The 22,764-nt window shown below is 42.5% G+C and overlaps 1 protein-coding gene across 1 annotated transcript; it reads left to right on the top strand.

The window, feature by feature from the left end:
* The first annotated feature begins 4,541 nt into the window (after positions 1–4,541).
* Positions 4,542–22,391, top strand: LOC135702940 (titin-like). The gene is made up of 4 exons (XM_065223996.1): positions 4,542–4,717; positions 4,814–5,805; positions 5,879–7,771; positions 20,693–22,391. The coding sequence occupies exons 1-4, from the start codon at positions 4,687–4,689 to the stop codon at positions 22,283–22,285; spliced, it is 4,509 nt and encodes a 1,502-aa protein (XP_065080068.1). The 5' UTR covers positions 4,542–4,686; the 3' UTR covers positions 22,286–22,391.
* The last annotated feature ends 373 nt before the right edge of the window (positions 22,392–22,764 follow it).

The raw sequence follows: 22,764 nt of genomic DNA, 5'->3' as shown, positions 1-22,764 counted from the left end.
TAATGTTAACGTATATGATATGTGACGCTCCATTTATGTGCATTATATTGAACAAAAATTTACACTACTTTTTCGAACTGTGCAGAAGAACTGAAGGACAGTGTAGTGTTCTGGAGCAGAGTCCGTTCTTCTCGGAATTTATTTAGAATATTCGTTAGAAATAAACCTGTAATCCTCTTTACAATCGTCATGTAATTTCACACAGAACCTTTGAACTTAAACAATTGACTTGGCGTTGTAGTCAAAACTCTATAAAAATATTTCCAAAAACTCCACTGGAATTTGTATCTCATCTCTAGAATTCATACTTAAATTTCCGCTAAATTCCTTTGGAATTTTCATCAAAATTATCGAATAAATTATTCAAAGTGATTGTATCCAGAAAATCTAGTAGTTGCAAAGATTATTATTTTCCAAAGAGAGGACGAAGTATATTTTTTCCGGGTTCATCATCCTAATTCACGAACTTTGCCCGCACAGTTCGAAAAAGTAGTGTAAATTTCTGTTCAATATAATGCACATAAATGGAGCGTCACATATCATATACGTTAACATTATATATCATGTAAAGTTCTGATACATTTCATACAATGTAGCAAATATTGTATACAAAAGCCCATCTTTGTAAACAACATTGTTTACAAGTTGCTCGGTTGCGTGAAATTAAATACAAGTTTACGTGAATGAATGTTAACATCACAATTAAAATTCAGAATTTTTATCTGTGCAGTGATTTATAATTTCCGGCTTTTTTCGATTTCCCGGTTCACTGGTCACCCTGTGCCCAGTATACAATAGGTCTTATCAATCTGAATAACATTACTAGAGATAGCAATCTCCTATCTAGTCAAAACACAGAAAACGAAACTACCCAGGTAACAATTTGATGCTTAACAAGTGTTGTTCAATCGATTTTAATTCAGCCTTAGTTTGAATAATTGTTGTACATAAACCACGTTAACCATTGTTCAGCTTTAGCTTAAACATATAGATCTGGTGATTTTAATCAGCCAAAAGCTTAATAGTTATATAAATTTTATAAGCTTTCTAAGGCATTAAATAATAACAGCCTTTTCCAGCCCTTGTTTAGCCTTCTAGTTTTGAATAATTGATGACCGCTTAATATCTTATATACTTTCATGGGACTGCAACAAGGTACTGACTAACTAATTGGATTTACATATTTCTATTGTTATTAGAAGCATAAAAATTACCTTTGCATTTCGGGATTCGAACCGGCAGTCGCTGATTCACAGGCATAAAATCATACCTACTGGACCACTTAAGCATATGTGTGGCAAAAGGTATGATCATTAACTTGAAACACGTCAAATTTAAGTTGAATAACAGCAACCGGAAGAGTATTATACAGCAATGCAGTATTTTAAACAACAACTGGTGACAGTAAAACATTCATCTCATTTTCAAGTGTAGTTAACACAATGTGGGCATAATTGAGTTATATTTTTGGAATTCTGTCTGAAAATTCAGTGCAATATAGCAATCAAAACACAAAAATACAAATGTTAATGCTTCCGAAGTCGTCACAGCCCACTTCTACCTAGAGCTATTCCTAAAAAGCTCCTCTACCTTGTCTCTACTGCTGCCGCTGCTTGGGATTAGAAAGGTAGACAGTGAATTTAGAAGAAGTAAAATGCCGGAAATGCAACAAGTGACACTGACTACATTTAACAAATCAAGCTATCAAAATATTTGTAGTGCATTGCTGATTTGTGGAGTAGTGTTAAGCTAAAATAAGGCTTGTTCAATCTGTAGATCAGCTAACTTATTGAGGTTGAATTATGGGGACACAATCAGCTTCACGCACTACTAATCAACTATATATTCAGCCTGCTGTTAATCAGCTTTGTACACCTTAAATCAACCAATAATCAGCTTCTGTTCTTACTGTTCAGCTTGAATTGTTACATGGGTAACTCAGAGAGTGAGTAATTTTTGCTCATTCATAAGGATACATTTATAAAAGCATTGGTCACTCAGCGCATGAGTAACCTTCGTAAAATTGACTCACTCTCTGAATAAGATTAGTTTTCAGTGAATGTAGACTGCTTTTTTATTATAGTCACTTTAACACTCTTGGGTCATTCTTGACTAGTCCGATAAGATTTGAACTCGTGACTTTGGCGTGAGAGGTATGGATGTTAACCACTACACCGGGTTGCCCCTGTAGACTGCTTAAAGCAAGCCTTTTGAATCAAATGTCTCTAGCGCTGCATGGTGAGTGAATGCTGAACCAAGAGGCCAATCGTGCGATAGGTATTGTCCATCCGAATAACTTCACTGAATACAGAAACCTGCTTTCTGGCCGTGCTGCCAAGTTAAAACATAGAATTTGATGCAAATTGCACACTGAGCTTGACTATCCTATATCCAATTTCGTATATTACTCAGAGAATGAGTCTCTTTTACCGATTCGTATGGAGATTTTTTTTTAAATCGTAGGTTACTTATGCGCGTTGAATAACCTACGCTTTAAGACAATTTTTCATACGAATTAGTAAAAGTGACTCACAACCAGCGTTGCCGGTATTCCAGATTTATCTGGATTTTCTAGATGTTTAGTCGTCTTGCCAGATACACAGACAGTATATTTCCTGATTTTTAAATATGTTCCAGATTTTCCCAGATTGTTTAAACATGTTGCATTAAAAATATCACTGCAATTGATTTACCCTCTAATAAAAAAATCCAAACTTGCTACTTTAATTTTAAAGGTTCATCAACGTTGGGCATTATTTTAATTTTAAGGTAATTCTGAAAATAAGTCACAGTTAAGTGTGAGGCGAAGTCTCACAAGGAAAAAATTATTAATTATTTAAGAGATTGATAAACTTATGACATGATCAAGCAGCTGCTCTGTAGGCAACACTGTATTTTGCCGTGTGACATAGTAGCCATGATTTTTGTGTCCTATTCAACGTCCCAGAAACACCACTGTTGCCTGCTGAGCAGTTGATTGAGCATGATCATAAGACATCAGCGCATTAAACCATTGATAACTTTCGATCCGATCAAAAAGTGTTCTTCAGCAAAGTTGTAGCTGGAAAAAATTCCTACAAGTACAGTTGAAAGCTTTTGAAGCAGACCGATATGGTGAATTATTAAATAGACAGGAACAAAAATCTTGGTTTTACCATAGTAATTTCCATACAAACCTCTGGTTGAAGACGGTGTCAATTGTCTTGTCAACTCTGATGACAATTGCATGGAGATTTTGTCAATAAAGGAAATACAATCCGGAAGAGAAATCATAGTAAATTCTTATGATAAAACTTAAGGAGCATAGAGAATAATTTCAATGGAGATTAATTTTAATAAAATTTTAAGCGCGATTTCTGGGAGACTTTCAAAACCATTTGAGTTAAAATTTAACTGGGATGATGTACAATTTTAATCCATTTTCGGTAAGGTATTTTACAACTTTATATACAAATAATTAGTATCAAAAAGCTAAGTTGCGCATTTTGAAAAAAAAACACGAGTTGTATTAAAATCATGTATTTGAAAAACAATATTTTTTTTTACTATTCATCATATATTGTTTAACATGAATTAATCGAGAAGTAATCTAATTACTCAAACAGAATAAAATTGAGATTGAGTTGGGTTTTATTTATTTATCTACAATTTATTACCCCATTTGCTTAATATATCTGACTTAAAACTGCTCCTTTTAGTAATTAGTTTTAAATTGCGGCAAAAGCAATTTACGTAATCATACGATGTTTAGTTCAGGTAGTGGTAAAACTTACCTATGGTTTAACTTTTCATCACGTAAAAAAATGTTTAGAATTGCTTAAACTGCATAAACGACTGATGCAAAATTCTACAAAGTTTAAATGGTTATGTGTCTTACAAGTTAATTAGGAAGTTATACGGTATTGAACAATTTGTGGTAGAAATTTAGCTAAAATTAAAATAAGTTTACCAAAGAGTTATAGTTATAGAGCTCGGAATATTTTCAAACGGTTTCAATGTTTATGTTCATCCCTAAGAGCAACCGTACCAGTCGTTGCCATTTGCGGCACTATTTTACTTACGCACAGTGTTTCCATTTTGGCTTGATCACTCCTCTCCACACCGGTCGTTGCTATCAGAGTCATAATTTAAGTTACCGTTTTCCACACCGGCAAAACAAACTTTTGACGGTTATTCAAAATAGCAATCGTCTGATGCGTTGCTACCGGGTTGCTAAATTTATGAACTCACTACTTCCCAAGGTGCGGATTGCTAATTCCCCCACCTGAATAGCAACCTCCGGTACGCAAGTAGCGTTATGGTAGAGGTTGGTAAATGTGCCTTATTTACTCATTGGTACGGTTGCTCTAATACCTCCAAGCGAAGCATTCAAATTTCAGAACACTACAATTTCTTTTCCACTCTTCGCTCGATTTTCGCTCGGTTCTTCTCGCCCGCATATACGGGCGAATAAAATAAAAAATTCAAATCGCTCCAGCGGCGAATCTTTAGCGAACACACGCACACATGCACTCACACTTCTCTCTTGTCAAATTTCCCGACGAGCGCATTGTTTTCGCGAGATTGCGTGCCGTTTTGCCCAGGGAAAAAACGTGGATTTGTTGGAGGATAGTGTTTTTCGGTTATTTTCTACGTTCGACCCAACGAAATTAATTTTTGTGAAGTGTAATAATTGTCTGATTCAGAATGAGTAAGGAAGAGGAAGCGCCTGGTAGAGGTGAGTAGTTTAGGGTGAAAACATGCATCGCAGTTGTGTTGTGACGCAATGGCGGTTCCCAAAGGTGTTCGGTAACCACAATATCTGTTTTTGCAGTGACTCGTGGTGCACTCCGACGCATGTCAGTGGACCAGGAACCGACATCCACACCCGGAACGCCGAAAAAACAAACAACTAGTACAAAGAAGTCAGCCGTGCTTGATGCTATTCAGGAAGGAAGCACTGGCCCATCCGACGTCGAGGAAGATTCAGCAGCTGCCCGTTCGACGACGAAGGGCAAAAAAGATGCATCCTTCATCGGCAACAAATCGCTGCAGAAGGTTAAGGAACACGAGGTTAAGCCGCCACATCGTACTCGTGCGGCCTCACTAACTGAAGATAACGTTAGCTTATTGGAAAACATTGGTGAAATTCGCCGTACGCCGCGACGACGCCCCTCCCAGGACACTACACTCACACCGCAGACGCTTCCTCCGACAACAAGACGTATAACTCGGCGAAACAGTGCCACCTCCGACGATGGAAACATACCGGCGACCACCCCGAAGGCATCCAAATCTCGACTCAGCGTTGCACCGCCCACAATCGCCGAGGATGACGAAAAGGAAGACAAAGTCAACAGCAGTAGTACTGCGATTGCAGAGGCAGAGCTTTCCGATCTGGACATTCGTAAACTGCGGAATAGAGCGATTTCCAACTCGCCGGTACCGAGAAGTTCACCGTCCGGTAAGAATACCTCGGTGGCATCGAACAAGGGAGACGAAGGCGAGGCGGATGCTTCCAAGGTTTCGAGCCCCGCAAAGGAAGCTCAAGAACCCAAAGGCAGTGAATCGGCGATAGAGGTGCAGTCCGTTTCGGACGATAGCGCTGAGAAGACTCCCACCAAAAGTGAAGGTTCGAAAAGTACGCTGGTGTCTCCGGTCGGAAGCGTGAAGAGGCAACTGAAGGATGTCACGTTCGAAGAAGGCACACCAAAGCAGCTGGATAAGAGCGTATATCCTAAGACACCGATCGTGCCTCCCGGTGAGAAGCGTCGCAAGCTAAGTGAGAAGAGTGCTGCGGAAGCTGATAAGTCTATGTTGTTATCGGTGAGTTTTTGAAGTATTTCTAAAATATCGACAGTAATAGTTAACATCTGTTTCTCATTGTTATTTCACACAGACACCCGAAGTGATCGATGCAACAGTCCTGGAATCGCCACAGAAAGTTAACCGGAAGGCTGCAACGCCGAAGATTGCGTCTCCCACGAAAGCGACGTTCGGAACGCCGAAAAAAGTTGACCAGTCGTTGGACAAATCTATCGACATGTCGCTAGCCAGCATCGTGGAAGATGTACGCGAGAACATCAACCAGGTGGATCAGTCGATGTCAATCTTGGGCACTCCGAAACCTACCGGGAAGCAAAAGTCGCACTTTTCCCATCTACGTGAGGGGACGTTTTCGACGCCGATCTTGAAAGTGTTGGAGATAGATGAAGAAAAGGCAACATCAGACTCGCCACCTTCAAAGTCGTGGACCCAGGCCGTGAAAGGGACCAGCAACGATAAGGGTATCGACGTATTCAGCGTGAGGAAACAAGAGGAAGAACAGCGACAGGAAGAGCAAACCAAGCAGTTGAACGAATCGCTGAAGAGGAAAATTCTGGAGAAGATTGAGGTTGATGATGACGAAGAGGAGGAGGAGGAGGAGGAGGAAGAGGAAGATGATGATGCTCCGAAGCGGAACAGCTTTGTAGATGATGAAGCAATGGAAGTGAAGGGATACGAGTCGGGAGATTCACTGGATAGTGAAACTCGGGCGGAAATGGATGCCAACGAGCTGGATGAGGGTGAGTCCCTTGGCAGTAAGGATTCCGAAATAGACGACGAAGAGGAGGAGAATGACTCGTTCATCGCTTCAGATGATGAAGAATTTGACCTGCTGGATGGTAGCGGTGACGATTTGGACTCCGAAAAGGAGGAAAACAAAAGCAAGGACAAGAAAAAGCACAAGCGAATCATCCATCAGGCAGATTCCAGCGATGAAGAGCAATCGGTCATCAATTTGGATGAGACCAACGCTTCGGAGAGTAAATCGCCTAAGAAGACTCCCAAGAAGGCTGACTTGGATAGGTCCAAATCACTCAATAAGACTCCTGCAAAGGGTACACCGGAAGCAACTTCAAGTTCGAAAACTCCGAAGAAGACTCCCGCTAAAAACTCTTTGAATGCTTCATATTCAGCTGATCTACCCCAAACTCCGAAAAAGACTCCGGCTAAGAGTACACCGGAAGCAACTGCAAATTCGAAAACCCCGAAGAAGACACCCGCTAAAAATTCTCCTGCTGATGATCAGAATCAGAAAACACCTACAATAGGTGCACTCCAAGAAGAGCCAGCAACGCCAAAAACTCAGAAGAAGACTCCATCGAAGAATTCTCTGGACGCTGAAACAAAGCAGGCTACCAGTGCCGAGAAACATTCCACCAAAACCATGGAGAACGACGCTTTAGCTGACAAAGTGGATACTCCAAAGTCCCGAAAATCTCTCCCGGCCCCTGCTCTCATTTCAGCCGATTTCTACGCATCAGCGAAGAAAGCCACCAAACGTAACACGATCAATGTCCTGGACAGCGAGAAGGTGTCGGAATCCGCGAAATCCACCAATCTGGTCTCCAATCCGGCCGCTTTGGCTCTGGCCAAAAAGAACAAACGCCTCTCGCTGGGAGCGTCTCCTCCGGAAGCTGCCTTGAAGAAGGACAAACGGGCATCCCTGCCCGGTAAGCTTACGGTCGACAATGAGATCGAAAGCCCTTTGAACAGGAAGCAGAAGAAGAAGGATGCCATCCCGGAAGAGAACGGAACGGCGCTGGATGCGGCTGAACCGATGGATGTTGACGAGTACGAAGAAGTAGCGGAAGAAAGTCCCGTCAAAAAGCCGGCGCAACTGGCGAAGAAGAAGCCGAAAGATTTGAGCGAGTTCGACACTTCGGCCATCCTGGCGCGGTGCAACGAAATCGTGCGATCGGACAAAGAGAAACGCAAACAGGGTGCGACGCTCAAGCAGAAGAAAAAGGTAAGTGGTCGAAAATTGTGTTTTTTTAAAGCTTTATTTGCTAGATTTTTAGCTCGTTGGTTAGCTCAACTCGTCACAAATGGTTTATTTATGGTTTCAATTTTCGACTTCCGGATGCAAACATACATTCGTTGTAAGGTGTGGAGGGTAACTGTTGTGGATATCTTAATGATTCAATAAACTAATGGGACACTCTTGTCAAATCGGTAGTGTCCCATTAGTTTATGAAATCATTAAGATATCCACTACAGTGACTACGGAGTAGTTTACATTGGAAATGTCCACGGTTCACATTCGAGTTGCGATTTACATTTCTTTACTTATTATCGTTCAGGGTGGGAGGGGGGTAAATTATGTCCTTGAGCGCTGATTTTCTGCATGAAGGTGCATCATATTCCCTCCCCCTGGGTATTAACAATGCCCTCATCACATTCCATAAGGGTAATGTAGAAGAGCCAGAGACATCGCTACAAATTATCCTGTTTTCTCTGACATGAAGGGGGAGTTGTTCAGCCCGAGGATCTTAAACGAGATCGACGAGATGTGTTCACATGTCTTAACCGCTACCTTTAAAATTTGTATGTAGGTGGGCGAAGAAGCGCAATATTTCAGGTTTATGAAACTGAGTATTCCCAGATATTCAGGGACCTTCTTAGGGGGTCAAGAGCAATTCGTAAAAGTTAAGAGAACTTCGTAGAAGCTTGAACTTCTTCAAAGTAAAGGGAACGTGGTAGATTTCAAGAATATTCATAGATTTTCAAGAAACATCGTAGAACTTTCGAAAACTTTGCAGGCAAGCTTTGTAGAAGCTCAGTGAACTTAGTAGAATTTCAAATAATGTCGTAGAACTTCTACAAGTTGTATAGTTGATGACTGGCTGTGCATGTGATAGGCTACTATAATAGCTGGCTTCATCGAATGATTGCTTCGTTTCTCAACACCCCCTCTCAATCAATGAGGTCAATTCTTGCTCGAAGATATTGGAAACGCTTCTTGTCTAACGCTTTGGAGAATAAATCAGCTTCTTGGTCAATTGTGGAAATCGCCTTTATCTCAATGGTTCCAGCTGCCACGTGATCTCTAATGAAATGATGTCGGACATCAATGTGATTTACCCGCTTCGATTCAGCATTCTTTGCCATCCTGATGCAACCTCTGTTATCTTCAAATATTGGTGCTTGATCGCTCTTCTCCTTCTGCTTCAGGTCCTCCTGAACACCACTCAGTTAAAAATGTAGCCAATGATTGACTTACGGTCAACCAAATCCGATGCCCAGTCTGAATCGACAAATCCCACAAGCAGTTCCAATGATTCAGTTTTCTGGAATAGCAGTCCAATGCTAGTGATGTCCTTCAGGTACCGGACGATACGTTTGAGTGATTGCCAATGGTTATCCGTTGTCGGGTTTTGTTGAAATCTTCCCAGGTAACTAATTGGGAAGCTCAGATTTGGCCTAACAGGCTTCCAAACAGTACCCGATACGGCTCTGCAGTCCTCTTTCCTTAATGGTTCAGTTTTATTTATCCTCTGAACAGACTCGATCCTCGCTATCCAAACTGTTTCATACGGACACCATACTACTACACCAAATTCCAAGGTCGATCGCACTAGAGAACAATATAGAGCTGTCAGGCAGGTAGTATCCCGAAACTCATTAGAGATCTTAAAGATGAATCCGAGTTGCCTGTCAGCTTTGACTATGATATCTGTGTAATGTAGCTTAAATGTCAAAGCAGAATCAAGTGTAATTCCTAGATCACGAACGTTGTCCACACGCTGCAGAGGTTGGTTATCGATCGTATAATTGAATGCAATAGGTTTTAGCTTGCGATGGAAAGTGATGATATTGCATTTTTGAACACTCAACGTGAGAAAATTCCTAGAGCAGCACTCTTCGAAACTATCGATCAGGTGCTGCAACCGCAGGAAGTCAGTGAAGCATCGCACAACCACGTACATCTTGACATCGTCTGCATAGAATGACCGGCAGCCAGTTGGAAGTATCAAACCGATTTCGTTAATGAATATGGAGAATAGCAGCGGTCCCAAATTGCTGCCTTGAGGAACGCCTGACTTGTTTGAGAAATAATCCGATTGATCTGACCCGATTTTCACACAAAGCTCTCGATTGGTAAGATACGATTCAAACCAACGAGTGAGTCCATGAGAAACACCAAGCTTCTTGAGTTTGGCAATTAGAATGGCATGATCAACCCGGTCGAAAGCAGTCTTGAGATCCGTATATACGACGTCCATCTGTGCCCCTGCCTCCATATTCCGTAGGTATAGGGAAATGAAAGGAGCGAGGTTTGTTGAGACCGAACGTTTGGGGTGGAAACCATATTGGTCAGGAGAAATGTAGTTTCTACAGCTGGCAAATAAAGCGTCGTTGATGATTATCTCGAATACTTTCGAGCAGGCACAAAGTGAAGTAATTCCTCGGTAATTCTCCACATTTTGTTTGTCTCCTTTCTTGAAAATCGGGAACATGAACGAAGATTTCCAACGAGAGGTAAATACACCTTGTTGTAACGAAATATTGAACAGCTTTGAAAGCGGAGAGGAAAGCTCTGTTGAGCATCTTTTGAGTATGGACGATGGAATGCCGTCAGGCCCAGCAGCGTTCCAGAATTTCAGCTTCTGGATGGCAGAGTCGACGAGGTCCAAGGTGACCGTGAAAATATCAAAGCTGAACGCGTCACTGGGAGTATCTCTCATCCCTTCAGCAACTTGACTTAACGATGCCGTTGAATCGTTGAAAACACTCTTGAAATGCTCAGGCAGGAGGTTACATTTCTCTAAAGAAGCGTTGGCTCTTTTATCGCTTAGATGAATCTCAACCGGTAGCCCATCCTCTTTCCTTTTGTCTTCACAAACGTCCAGAATAGCTTAGGATTACGGTGGAGATTGGTCTGCATACGTCTTGAGTAATTCTTGTATAGAAAACGGTTGTACATTCGGTAGCAATTACTTGCTAACGAAAATAATCGCTTGGTGAATGGATTTCGGGACTGGCTGTATTTTCGAAGAGCCTTCGATCTCACACGCTTCAAGTGTTGTAATCGAGCATTGGACCATGCAGGTTTTGGAGCAGGTCTCCTCAGAGGCACACATCCATTATTAATCGGCTAACAACTTCGTCGAAATAGTTAACGGCTTCATCAATGGACGAACACAAGTCAAGCGACTCCCAATCTACCTGTGCCAATGAGTGATTCAATGCGACGTAGTCAGTTCTACGAAAGTCCAGACTTTGTACATCAACGATGTTTTCATAGAGAACAGGAACTGATCGATTGATGAATGCTTCCAACGCTGGATGATCGGCGTCTAGATGTATCAGAGGCTCGGATGCCTCAGCGACACTGCACTCTAGTGCGGCGGCTTCATTCACCAACATAAGATCATGCAGCCGAGATTTTCTGTTTGGTACAGAATTAATTTGCATTAAACCATGCAGGCTAAAACCACCCAAAAGAGCACAGCAGGAAGCAGGCATGTACGACCGAAGAATGTCAATGGTTGGATGATCATTCGCGGAAATATTCCAAACAAGCCCAGACTGGTTATAGTCGCCAAATAGCTGAGCTAGATCGTTGTGATTCAATCGGGACAATACAGCACCAATGGAACTGATATGGTTCTCAACGCAGCTCAAATTAGATTTACGGTCAGGAGGAAGGTACATAACGCCCGATGCTTATCATGTTGTGTGACGTCGTAATCTTCACCCATAACTGCTCAAGAGAAGTACTAACCGGAGCAGGATCGAGGGAACAGTTCAGTCGTTTGGAAACCGCAATCAAGACGCCACTACCGCGTGATTTGGCACTGTTCATCCGGTTACGGTCATTACGAAAAACTGAGAACCTACTGCCAAATAATTGTGCTGAGTGAATTCGATCATCTAGCCAGGTCTCGGTAAGAACTATTGCATCGTAGTTGGACTCAACAGCAATCAAGAATAAGTCGTCAATTTTAGTTCGCAAGCCACGAACATTTTGATAATACACCACAAGTCCATCGGATAACATAGGTTGGCAATCGGAAAGGCAAGGTTCAGTCGGTGGTGAAGAAGACGTTGCGCTGAAACGTGGAGGCTGATCAGGCGAGGAATTGGTTTCAATAAACGCATACCCCTTCACCGTTCTCAACCACAGGGCCAGAACGACTACGATGGCAGGAATCAGTACGCACGACTGCGTTGAGAGGCTTAGGGGCTTCCATGGGGCGGTAGGCAATGCGTTCTGGGCTGACAGTTTCAGAAACGTGGCAGCTACGATTCGGTGCAGTATGTTCAAAATCGGTGTTATAAAGGAAGCCGTCATCGGTGGACTGCAGACCGTGATGTTCAGGATTGAAATAAGCAACATTGGAAATGCAAGACGTGCTGTAACTTGAAGGCATATCAGTTGAAGTGCCTTTTCCATCTATTCGAAGCATCGTACTCATCATCCGGAACCGGCTCAATATTTTGTTCACGTTGACCGTCTGGGATAGTTTGAGCACCGACAAACCGACATGAAACTTAAACTTAACTCTCGATCGAGAATTCATAACGGCCGATTCAAATGTGCAGCGATCCCATCTGCCAAAACCATAGAAATGTTTCATCTAGATAAAAATAATTTGTCCGAATTAGATTAGACACGAACCAACTCATAATTTTTGTACGCGTGTTCGTGGCTAGGATAAATATTTTCCGCGAATACGGCGGCAGATGTCAGTTTTGTGTCTCATTCCCAAGAAAAGCTCAGCTTCACCGCAGTCGGACATTTCAAATTCCAATGCCAGTCGTCGTTTCAATTTAAGAATGATTTCCAAGTTCCTTCCGACAATAAAGAGATCGTGCACGTACAGCACCAGATAAACCTCGTCGGATTTCTTGATTGACACGTAGAGGCAGTAATCTCGCTTCAACAATACGCCGTTGAGGCGCTCGTTTCAACACCATGGGGATTGCTAGAGTCCATGTATCGATTTTCATAACTTGCAGACAGTATTCGCTTCCTTTTTTCATTCCACCGGGTACTACCATGTACAGTTCTTCCGTGAAAAAAGGCGGTCTTCACATCCATCTGATGTATATGAAATCCTTGATGCACAGCTACTGCTAGAACCAACCGTACCGTAGGCAGCCTCGCCACAGGAGCATATGTTTCTTCAAAATCGATTCCGGGACGCGGCAGGAAGCCTTTCACCACCAGCCGGGCATTGTGTAGTCCATTTTCATCATCCTTCAAACAGAATATCCATTTCGTTTTCAGTAGCCTGGCATCATTGGGACTGATGGTCAGCTTCCACACTTCATTCCTGGCCATAGATTCCACTTCGTCTTGTACCGCCTTATACCAGAGCTCCCGATCATCACGACCTTCGATTTGACTATAGTTTTCAGGAACATCTGAGAGGGAAGTAGAACCAACAGCATTCGCTTCGTAACCGGTAAGATTGTCAAGAAGCTTAACCGGGAATCGGTGCTCCTGGTCGCTGTTCGTTCCGTTTTTGTTGCGATGGTAGCGCAGTGTGTAGCTTCATAAATTCTTCTTCTTCCGATTCGTCATCAGTGATCTGGAATTCCGAATTTGAAGTCTCCGAAACATCACTTTCATTACTGCTTCCCGCTCTTGCTCGAACGTTACCGGAACTATCAGTTCCTCCATGTTTTGAGTCATGAGATTATCTGCATATGGGAAGCTGGCTTCATTGAACTTAACGTCACGAGCAATCACAATTTTACGTAGGTCCAAATTGTTGCGTTGCTAAGCGGGAATTCAAGCAAATGCTTTGCAACCAAATACTTTCAGCTTCTCCAGATTAGGCTGTTCGGGTGGACGATTGACCAAGTATTCGCGGGCTTGGTCAATCGTCCACCCGAACATCGCTGCTGTTAAAGCTTCATATTCCTTAAATGTCCCAAACACCTCTAACTTCTTCTTTATGAGAAACGCCATCGCAAAGTGGGAGTAGTCATCAATATATGTAACAAGCCCCGTAACGTGGGTAGATCACCTTTTCGTGGTACGTTACGGGATGTAAGATCTACCACCGATTCCTAGTCCTGACTACTTCAAACTAGGGGAACAGGATTGTTCAGTAATCGAAGGAACACATCTTAGTCCTTGTTACTTTTTATGCCTTGTTGATAGTGACAAGACTCGTCTTTGTCTACCGAGGATGATCTTGAAACAAGGAGTTAGTTGTCTTCATCTATGTGATTCCTAATCTTCTATTCGTTGTTCCCTAGTTTGAAGTGGTTAAGACTAGGGTTCTGATGCATGGTCGTTATCGGTGTCATACCTTAATTTTGTTGCTAAAGGAAACCAATTTTGACTGACAAAGGGGCGCACCTTTGGAGGGTGTTTCAACACTCCGAAGGGTATAAATAGCGGGACCTTTCAATTAGAGTCGGATCCTTGCGATAAATGCAAGAGTGGCAACTGTAAAAAAAATCGAATAATATTTCATCATTTCTCAATAGTGATGGAGTAATACGACATGCACTAAACTAAGGACACGGGATATACTACAATAGATCAATTTACTGGTCGCAGTAGTGTTAGGTCCCGAACAGAGGAAAAATATGTAACAAAGTAGCGATATCCGTCCCACGTCGCTGGCTCAATAGGACCACACACGCCAGAATGTACACGGCACTGTTTTCATTGAACACATGCATTAGCGCAAGATCCTCTCGTATCATCGGTCCCCTGCCACTTTCACTGAGGTGGCCGAGCCGTCGATGCCATAGGTTAATCTCCTGGGAGTCGCACATGTTGACCTCACACAGTCTAACATCGAATTCCAGCTCGTATAGGTTTCCTTGCCACTCGCTTGTTGAAACTTGTTTCAACTCCAGCCTTCGTTAACTTCTTAAGAGACATCAAATTGTCTCGGAGTTCCGGGCCAAACGAAAAGGTTCTTCGTATTCACCAGCTGATCACTTGATCCAGATTCAAGCTTGAAAGTTATCTTCCTGCTGTTCTCCCGCTTGGAAACAGCACTATCAGCCATGAATACAACGGACTTCGAACCAGCTGCCATGTTTAAAGGCTGACGAAAACTTAATTGGTACGCCCCTCGCACGCCACTAGCACGCTTTTAGCATAGAGGTAACTTTAAGACTAGTAGGTCCCGAAGAAACGTGCTCAACTTTTTGGCTCAGCTCTGGTACTATCTTCGGTCCCAAGCTAATCGATTCACCCCTCGAAACATAGGAAAATCCACTAACCCCTCATTTTATCTGTCAAACTTTCATAGCGAATCAAAACAAACATAGTGTAGTACTAGAATTCCTACTAGAATGGGATACGTTAATCGTTTGCTTGGGACCAATAGGCTAGTCAAGTAGTGAGCCAATTTAAAATCGTTAGTTTCCTATTGATTGTTGATATTACTGAAGAACAACGCTCTTGATTGGTTTCTGACCGACTTGAAAATACTAGTTAAAAAATTCTTTGCAATTTCCCCTGTCGAGCTAGTCGAAAAAGAATGCCCACACGTCAAGTATTTAAACAGCGGAGGAACAAAATAGACGACAAATTATCTGGGCCTCACCTGTTTACATCACGCATTACCGTGACTATAGGCCTTTTTAATAGAAACTAAACGATCGATTCAACCTCTGGTGGTGAATAGGAGAACGTCAAAAAGAGTGTTATGAGCATAAATTTTTGCCTCGAGACATAGGAAGCGGAACACTTTTTTACTTTTCCTGTTAAATTGATTCATCTGAGATAAACTTAATCTACAGTTGAAAAATTTAATTCTGTAACGTTTTGGAAAAGATCCTGCTGGTGTTCAGGAATATTTTTGTTGAGAAAAATGAAAAATTAGAAAAATGCCTTAGTGGTTATGATCTTCCGGATTTCTTGTGTGTGGATAGTTAAGGTGCAAATCAGTTCAGATTTATGGAAAATCGTACAATAAGACAATTACGGATGGAAATTGGCAAGATTTTGAATGAAAAATGCTGTTATTTGCGTTGGGGAAAATACTTATTCTGATGAAAACAAACGGTTTGGTTGACGTTTCTTCTCGAACTCGCGTGGCGCACTCTACGTTGGTGGTGCATTAAAAAGGCGTATTGACAATTCGCCTCTTCGGTCACTCTGTAACTCTTCACGCCTATCGTAAAATACCATAAGCTGTGCGTGAAACTTTGTGAACAGATAAGACAAAGTCCGCTAGATTTCATGCATAGATTGTAAGATGCTTATGGGATTTTACCAGGAGTAAAGAGTTGCAGAGTCACCGTCAACGTCAATTTTCGAAAGGGCCAATGCTGCAAACGGAAACAATTACTTTTTGCGTGAATTTCACGAAAATGAAAACTCACTCAAGAAAACCAACACCATATGATTGTGTAGAGAAAGAGTCCTCCTATCCGATAAAAATTAGTGGCTTACTTGGGTTGACTTTGACGTACGAAACATTTACGAAAGAAGCCATTATTTATGTTTTCGACATTGGTTCTTATGAATGCTCAGTGTCGATATCACGAAAATTTTATTTTGACAGATCTGTTCAGGAAGTCAAGATATTTTCGTTAATGGACATTAGTTCCGAATTTTCTCACCACGTGGCGCAAGTATACATATGAGTCATTCCAGCACCTGTGGTCGATATCACCGATTTGAAGCAAACTTTGCCAAAACGCTAATTTTGGTTTGCTCTGAAGATCCGTCTCGGCTACAACCCTGCATTATCGAGATTTGTAAAAATTATCTTTACTTTACAACCAAACAAGCTATTTTTGATTTTGGCACGTCATTTTGAAGGTATTTTAATGAAGATTTTTATAGGTGTACTGATATTTTATTTTTGTTACAGTAACTAGAGTAAACAGACTGCCCTTCCCATGGCTAGTTTTGGCACCTTGACTTTGGGTTTATGGTCGGCATCTGCCGTCATGGGCGGGAGTTGTGGATTATTGTTTATTGAAAAATTCAACTGACAAATACTGTCTAAATTTTTTTTTTTTTTAATTCTTTATTTAAGAGATTTTTAGCCTTAGGCTAGTTCATCTCTAATACTGTCTAAATGAATAAAACTTAAACTAAATAGTTACGGTCAACGGTACGGAAAAGGCCATGACGAAACACGTCAGCTGATACATTGAAGTCGAACATATAAAAAAAGTCGTTGAATTGCCGGCTGATTGCTCGAATTGGCTCGTGTTGTGTATAATTCCGGCTCCGTGGTTCCAAAAACAGAAAGTCGCGTTGACGAAGAGACCTCTCAGGGGCATACATATTTAGCTGTGACAGCAGTGTTGGGCAGTCAATGTCACCTGTAAGCAGCTTTCCAGCGAACATAGCTTGAGCGACCGTCCGTCTCACCTCTAATGGCTCGATTCCCAGGAGACGGCAACGCTCCTCGTACGGTGGCAAGTTCGTTGGGTCACGCCAGTTGAGGAAACGAAGAGCATATCTCACAAACTTGCGTTGAACGGATTCAATTCTAGTGATCCAGCTAGCATGGAAAGGGCACCAAACAACTGAACTTGACTCCAATAAGGATCGCACAAGCGAGCAGTAAAGTGACCTGAGACATAGCGGGTCACGAAACTCGTCGGCAATTTTGAAAATAAAGCCCAATTGTCGATTAGCTCTGGAGATGATGTCAGTGTAGTGGATTCTGAAAGTGAGTCTGCAGTCCAAGGTAACGCCGAGATCCTTTATGTGCTCTACACAAGCAAGACAGCGTCCGTAGAGAACATAGTCAAACATGATTGGTTCAATTTTTCGGTGATATGAAATAATGTTACATTTTTCTATGCTTAGACTCATCAAATTTCTTGAGCACCAGTCAGCAAAAATACCTAACATATTCTGGAGATCCCAGCAGTCCGAGAGGCTTTTAATAATTTTGTAGATTTTCGTATCGTCTGCATAGAAAACGCGGCATCCTAATGGTATCAGCAAGGCGACATCGTTTAAAAAGATCGAAAATAGTAGCGGTCCTAGGTTACTGCCTTGCGGGACTCCCGAGTTGTTTGAGAAAACATCCGATTCCGACGCGCCAATCTTGACATGTACATAGCGATTCACCAAGTAAGATCTGAACCAATCCACAGCAGTTGAGATGCCAAGTATCTCCAGCTTGGCCAGCAAGATATTATGGTCCACCGTGTCAAATGCAGCTTTTAGATCCATATACGCCGTATCGACTTGCCATCCTGAATCCATGCATCACAGACAGTTAGAAGTGAACTGCACCAGGTTCGTGGACACGGAGCGCTTCGGGTAGAAACCGTGTTGTTCTGTATCGATATAATTTTTGCAGCGTGCGAACAGAGCACCATTTATGATAATCTCGAACAGTTTTGAGCAGGCACACAGGGAGGTGATTTTACGATAATTTATGACATTCCGTTTATCTCCTTTTTTGTGCACTGGGAACAGATAAGAAAGTTTCCAGCGGCAGGGGAACTCACATTGCTGTGCCGAGAGATTGAATAGCCTCGCAAGTGGAAGGCAGATATTGGTTACACAACGTTTTAGAACTGATGACGGAATGCCGTCAGGTCCGGAGGCGAACGAGAGCTTCAGTTTGCGTGTTGCGGCTATCACCATGTCTTCTGAAATGCGCGGAATAACGAAACTAAACACATCACGTGGCATCCCAACAGCAGCATCCAGCACTTGTGTTGGCGAAGCGGAGAAATCGTTGAACACTTGCTTGAAATGACGAGCAAACAAGTCGCATTTTTCTCTTTCACTATTAGCCGAGTCATTCCCGAGAAACATGGAACAAGGCAATCCGGATTCCTTCCGTTTTGAGTTGACAAACGACCAAAAACTTTTCGGATTCGTGCGAAGGTTCGCTTCCGTGCGTCTCACGTGTCGATTATAGAGAAAACGATTGTAATTTCAATAACTACGACTCGCAAAATTGAACAGTCGTTTGTAGTACGGCGAGCGAGAGTTACAATACTTTCGGAGGGCGGCAGAGCGTTGACGTTTTAGCACGCGTAGGCGTGGGTTAGATCATGCAGGCTTTAGCGGAGGTCGTCGAGCTGGGACAATGCGGAAGTGAGCCTTCCGTCTCTTAAGAACCAAAGTCCTTGCCGCTAGTAACAGTATCACACCTGTATATATTTTATTCGATAGTCATGTCGCACCACGTTTATATAAAGGCACTAACTTTGGGTTTGTGTGTGGTACTAGCGGGATAGGCAACAAGTAACTCTTATTTAATTTTGACACACGTTCATCTAGATAAAATTGATAAATAGCAGATTTTTAGCGATGGGCCCAATCTTAGATCTTAGATTCATTTAGGGAGCAAACTGTTTTTTCTGCTGTCTCGTGCGGCGTTCGGAAATCACCCGGTTTTCAGAACTCACTTAGTTTAGATATTTTATACTTAAACAACTGATTCAATCGAAGCAGGGTTGCTTCCACTCACATGCTATAAAAAAAATGATTTTCTGAATTTTGAAATCATCAGACGTTATAATGAATCAGCGATTTTATGATTCGTGAGCGTTCACTCAGAGTGAGCGCTCGCGAGTCGTAAAATCGCTGATTGTGACTATCTCAAAGCGAATTTGACAGGTTTTATGTGTCAAACACTTGCCTTTCAACTTTTTCTTTAACGGCGCCGGTGGTGTAGTGGTAAGCGTGATTACCTCTCACCCCAACAGGCCTGGGTTCAATCCCAGTCGGCGCCGCCGGGATGTTCTGAGGCATAACATCTCTGATCACGCCTTCCTTCGGATGGGAAGTAAAGCCGTTGGTCCCCGGTTTATGAGATGATGGGTCGATAGGTAGGGTCCAGGTGTGGAAGCTGCCTTCCTGGCACGTCGGTAGCATTGGTGCTCAGCACGGAAAACAAGATCGACGGAAAAAAAAAACTTTTTCTTGTATCTAACAAGTACAAAATATCATAATAACAACTAATGAATTCAAAATTCAGAAAATCACTTTTTATAGCAAGTGAGTGGAAGCAAGCCTGAATCGAAGCAGTACTACGCGGACGTATCCTTTGGCTCGTTAATACGTTTATTCTATTTTATCCAAGTGCGAATTTAACGTGGGCCTGTTCATAAACTACGTAGACAGTTTTTTGGGATACTTGACCCCCCCCCTCCCCCTGCGTAGACAATTGTCCATACAAAATTTTTAAAATTTGTATGGGCCGTAGATAGTTCTCAACCCCCCCCCCCCCCCCTAAACTGTCTACGTAGTTTATGGACAGCCCCCGTGGTCTACGGAGCTTACGGGATTCATAATTCAATATTGATTTAATCGGTTTACTAAGCGGATGTATCTTTTGTCTCGTTCATAAGCACTCACGTCACAGCATTTTTTCCAAACCTATCTTGAAACAATACACTTCATGGGTCAAGTTTTGAAAACAAATTATGTAATCACAGTACGAGCTGAAAAGCTACAGTGACCTAGTGAGCACCATAGCTCGAATCGTCTGTCAGTGTTGTGTAGTTATGGAGAGCCCAACCGAGAGCCCAAACTCTTGAAAAAAAAAACAACTTGAAAACGGTTTATTTGATCAACCTGACATCTGAGAAAAAGTTTTAACGGGTGTTCAATAAAAAATGAGAATGATTCCAATACCGTCCAGCGCTCTTGTGAGAGCATCGCGACTAAGTTGCGTCGTACGGCTGACCAGGGCCCCTTCTCCAATATTCATTGACGTTTTTTTTTTGAAGAATAAACATTATGTTTTTAATAAAAAATACTGAATTCGTTGAAAAAAAAAATAATTTTTTATTAACTATATGACTGAAAAAAAATCTCATTTTTTATTGAACACCCGTTAGGTAATAAAATGATCTTTGAGAAAAAATAAATAAACATTATTACCTCTAGACACCAGCAGTTCCACCCTTATGTCAGCCTGCCTTTTTAACCTCAATTGACTAACCCCAATTTCCGTTTACATTTATTGCACAGGACGAAAAACGCCGCCAGCGGGAAGAGGAACAGCAAGAAGAAGCCACCGAGGCGAATGAATCCACGGAACAGCAGAAGAAGAAGAAAAAGAAGAAGAAGAAGCCAGTCAACTATCTGCTCGAGGAGCTAGGCGAAACGAAAGAAGAACAGGTGGCCAAAGCCCTGCAGCGCAAGATGGCTATCCTGGAGGCTAAGCGAGAGCGCAAAAAGGCCAAAAAAGTGGCCAAACTGCACCAGCAGCTGAACAAGGAGAATCAACAGGAAGAGGGGGAAAAGAATGAAGGAATCGGTGCGAAGTTCGAAAAGAAGACCAAGAAGGATAAGAAAGCGAAGAAAATGCAAAAGGCAGCCGTCGAGGAAGAGCCGAAACCGGTGGTAAAGCGAGACATTTCCGCATTTGCAATGTACAGTGCCCAGATCGAGGAACTGAAGAAAGAACAAGCGGACAAGAGGAAGCCGAAAAGTAAGCAGCTGAAGGAGAAAAATCAGCAACCATCCGCCGCGCAGGAGGTGCAGGTAGCGCTAAAGACCAAAGTGGATACCAAATCGAAGAAGGACAAACAAGCCCAAACTCCTTCCGAATCAGCGCCAGCATCAGATGAAAACCATAAGGAAGATAAGAAAAAACGTGCTGCTGATAAAGAGGTTTCTCCTGATAAACCTACCAAGCATGGCAAAACTTCTTCGAACGAGCCGGAGTCTACGAGTGCTTCTGCTTCCAAACCAGCACCAAGTGAAAAGTTTAACGAAGATAAGAGCAAAGAAGTTGTGTCTGAGAAACCTACCAAGCTAGTGAAAAAGAAGGACAAATCATCAGCGAATGAGTTAAGCGAATCCTTAGAAAAGAAGAAAAAGCTGGACTTACTCTTTGCTCCTCTCAAATCCGTCGTTTCGACCAACGACGACGAACTTGCCACACTGAAGAAGTCCCTCATGGAACCGGTGACCAAGGTGGTTAAAAAACAGAAACTCTCCCAAAATGATTCTAACCCCGTCACGGTAGCGGAGTCTACGCCCCCACGCAAGTTGAAAGCTCTCAGCCGATTGGAGCTAGGTTTCCACGAAGAACCGTTAACTCCAGATCACAAGCTGCTCAAACGCAACCATGGTTTCAAAGAGGAACCTGTCACTCCCAAGACGATCGGTTTCAAAGTGTCCAATGTACTGCCTGCTGGACAGGAAGCATTACAACAGCAAGCCGTCTTGGCTAAGAAAAATAAGACCTATTCGAATTCAAACCGCATTCGTCCGGAGGACGTGAAGGAACCGGCCAAGGGTCTGCCGCTTCCCATCTGGACTCGCTCGGGAACATTCGCAGTTGAGGAGCTATCCGAAGCAAAGTCGAAGAAATCCAAGGCAACGCGAAGCGTCGAAAGTGATTTCGTTCCGCTGAACGTCAACGGAGGTGGCCATTGTTCAACTGACTTCATGGTAAAGACTCTTGGAGGCAAGAAAAAGGAACATCAGGCTGGTGGTACGTCGAAAGCGCATCGGATCGATCTGGCCACGGTGGACGAGAGTGTGATCAATTTCAAGAAACAGGCCATCTTCGGGAAGAATGCCCATCTAAGGGAGAAAAAATCGAAGCACTGAGTTGCCAGCTTCTAAGGCTGCCTCAAACTATTGCTATAAACGTGTTTTGTTTAGTTTGTATCGTTTAACTTTTTGGAATAAAGCATTTTTTTTTTGTTCTTTTAATGGAAATACCTACAGATAATTATTGTTTACTTACGCGATGACACAGGTTTGACGGGTTATACTATCCGTTAAATCTACGCCAAACGAAGAATTCTATTCCACTTGATTCGCTAAAGGATCGACCTCATCAACTTCAAAAAGTGTGCCAGGTCTGCCCCGATTTCAATGAACTCATCCGGGCTCTGTACTGATTATGGCGTTTATCGGTTTTCCAGCATCCGTGTTACCTGCCCAGCTCACTGTATCCTGCCGTCGTTTATATTAGAGTAAAGTGGGGAGTACGCAGTGGTTCGAAAGGCAGATAAACCAAATGATGTAATAATTACTAATGATTATGAGTGGGATTGAAACCTACCTAATACAAGCTTACTACT

Source organism: Ochlerotatus camptorhynchus, unplaced genomic scaffold (assembly GCF_037179485.1).
Source record: "Ochlerotatus camptorhynchus isolate MF236.1 unplaced genomic scaffold, CSIRO-AGI_Acam_v1.1 ptg000203l, whole genome shotgun sequence".
Classification (NCBI taxonomy): Eukaryota; Metazoa; Arthropoda; class Insecta; order Diptera; family Culicidae; genus Ochlerotatus; species Ochlerotatus camptorhynchus.
The sequence above is the reverse complement of the archived record's forward strand: the minus strand, read 5'-3'. Positions and strand labels throughout refer to the sequence as shown.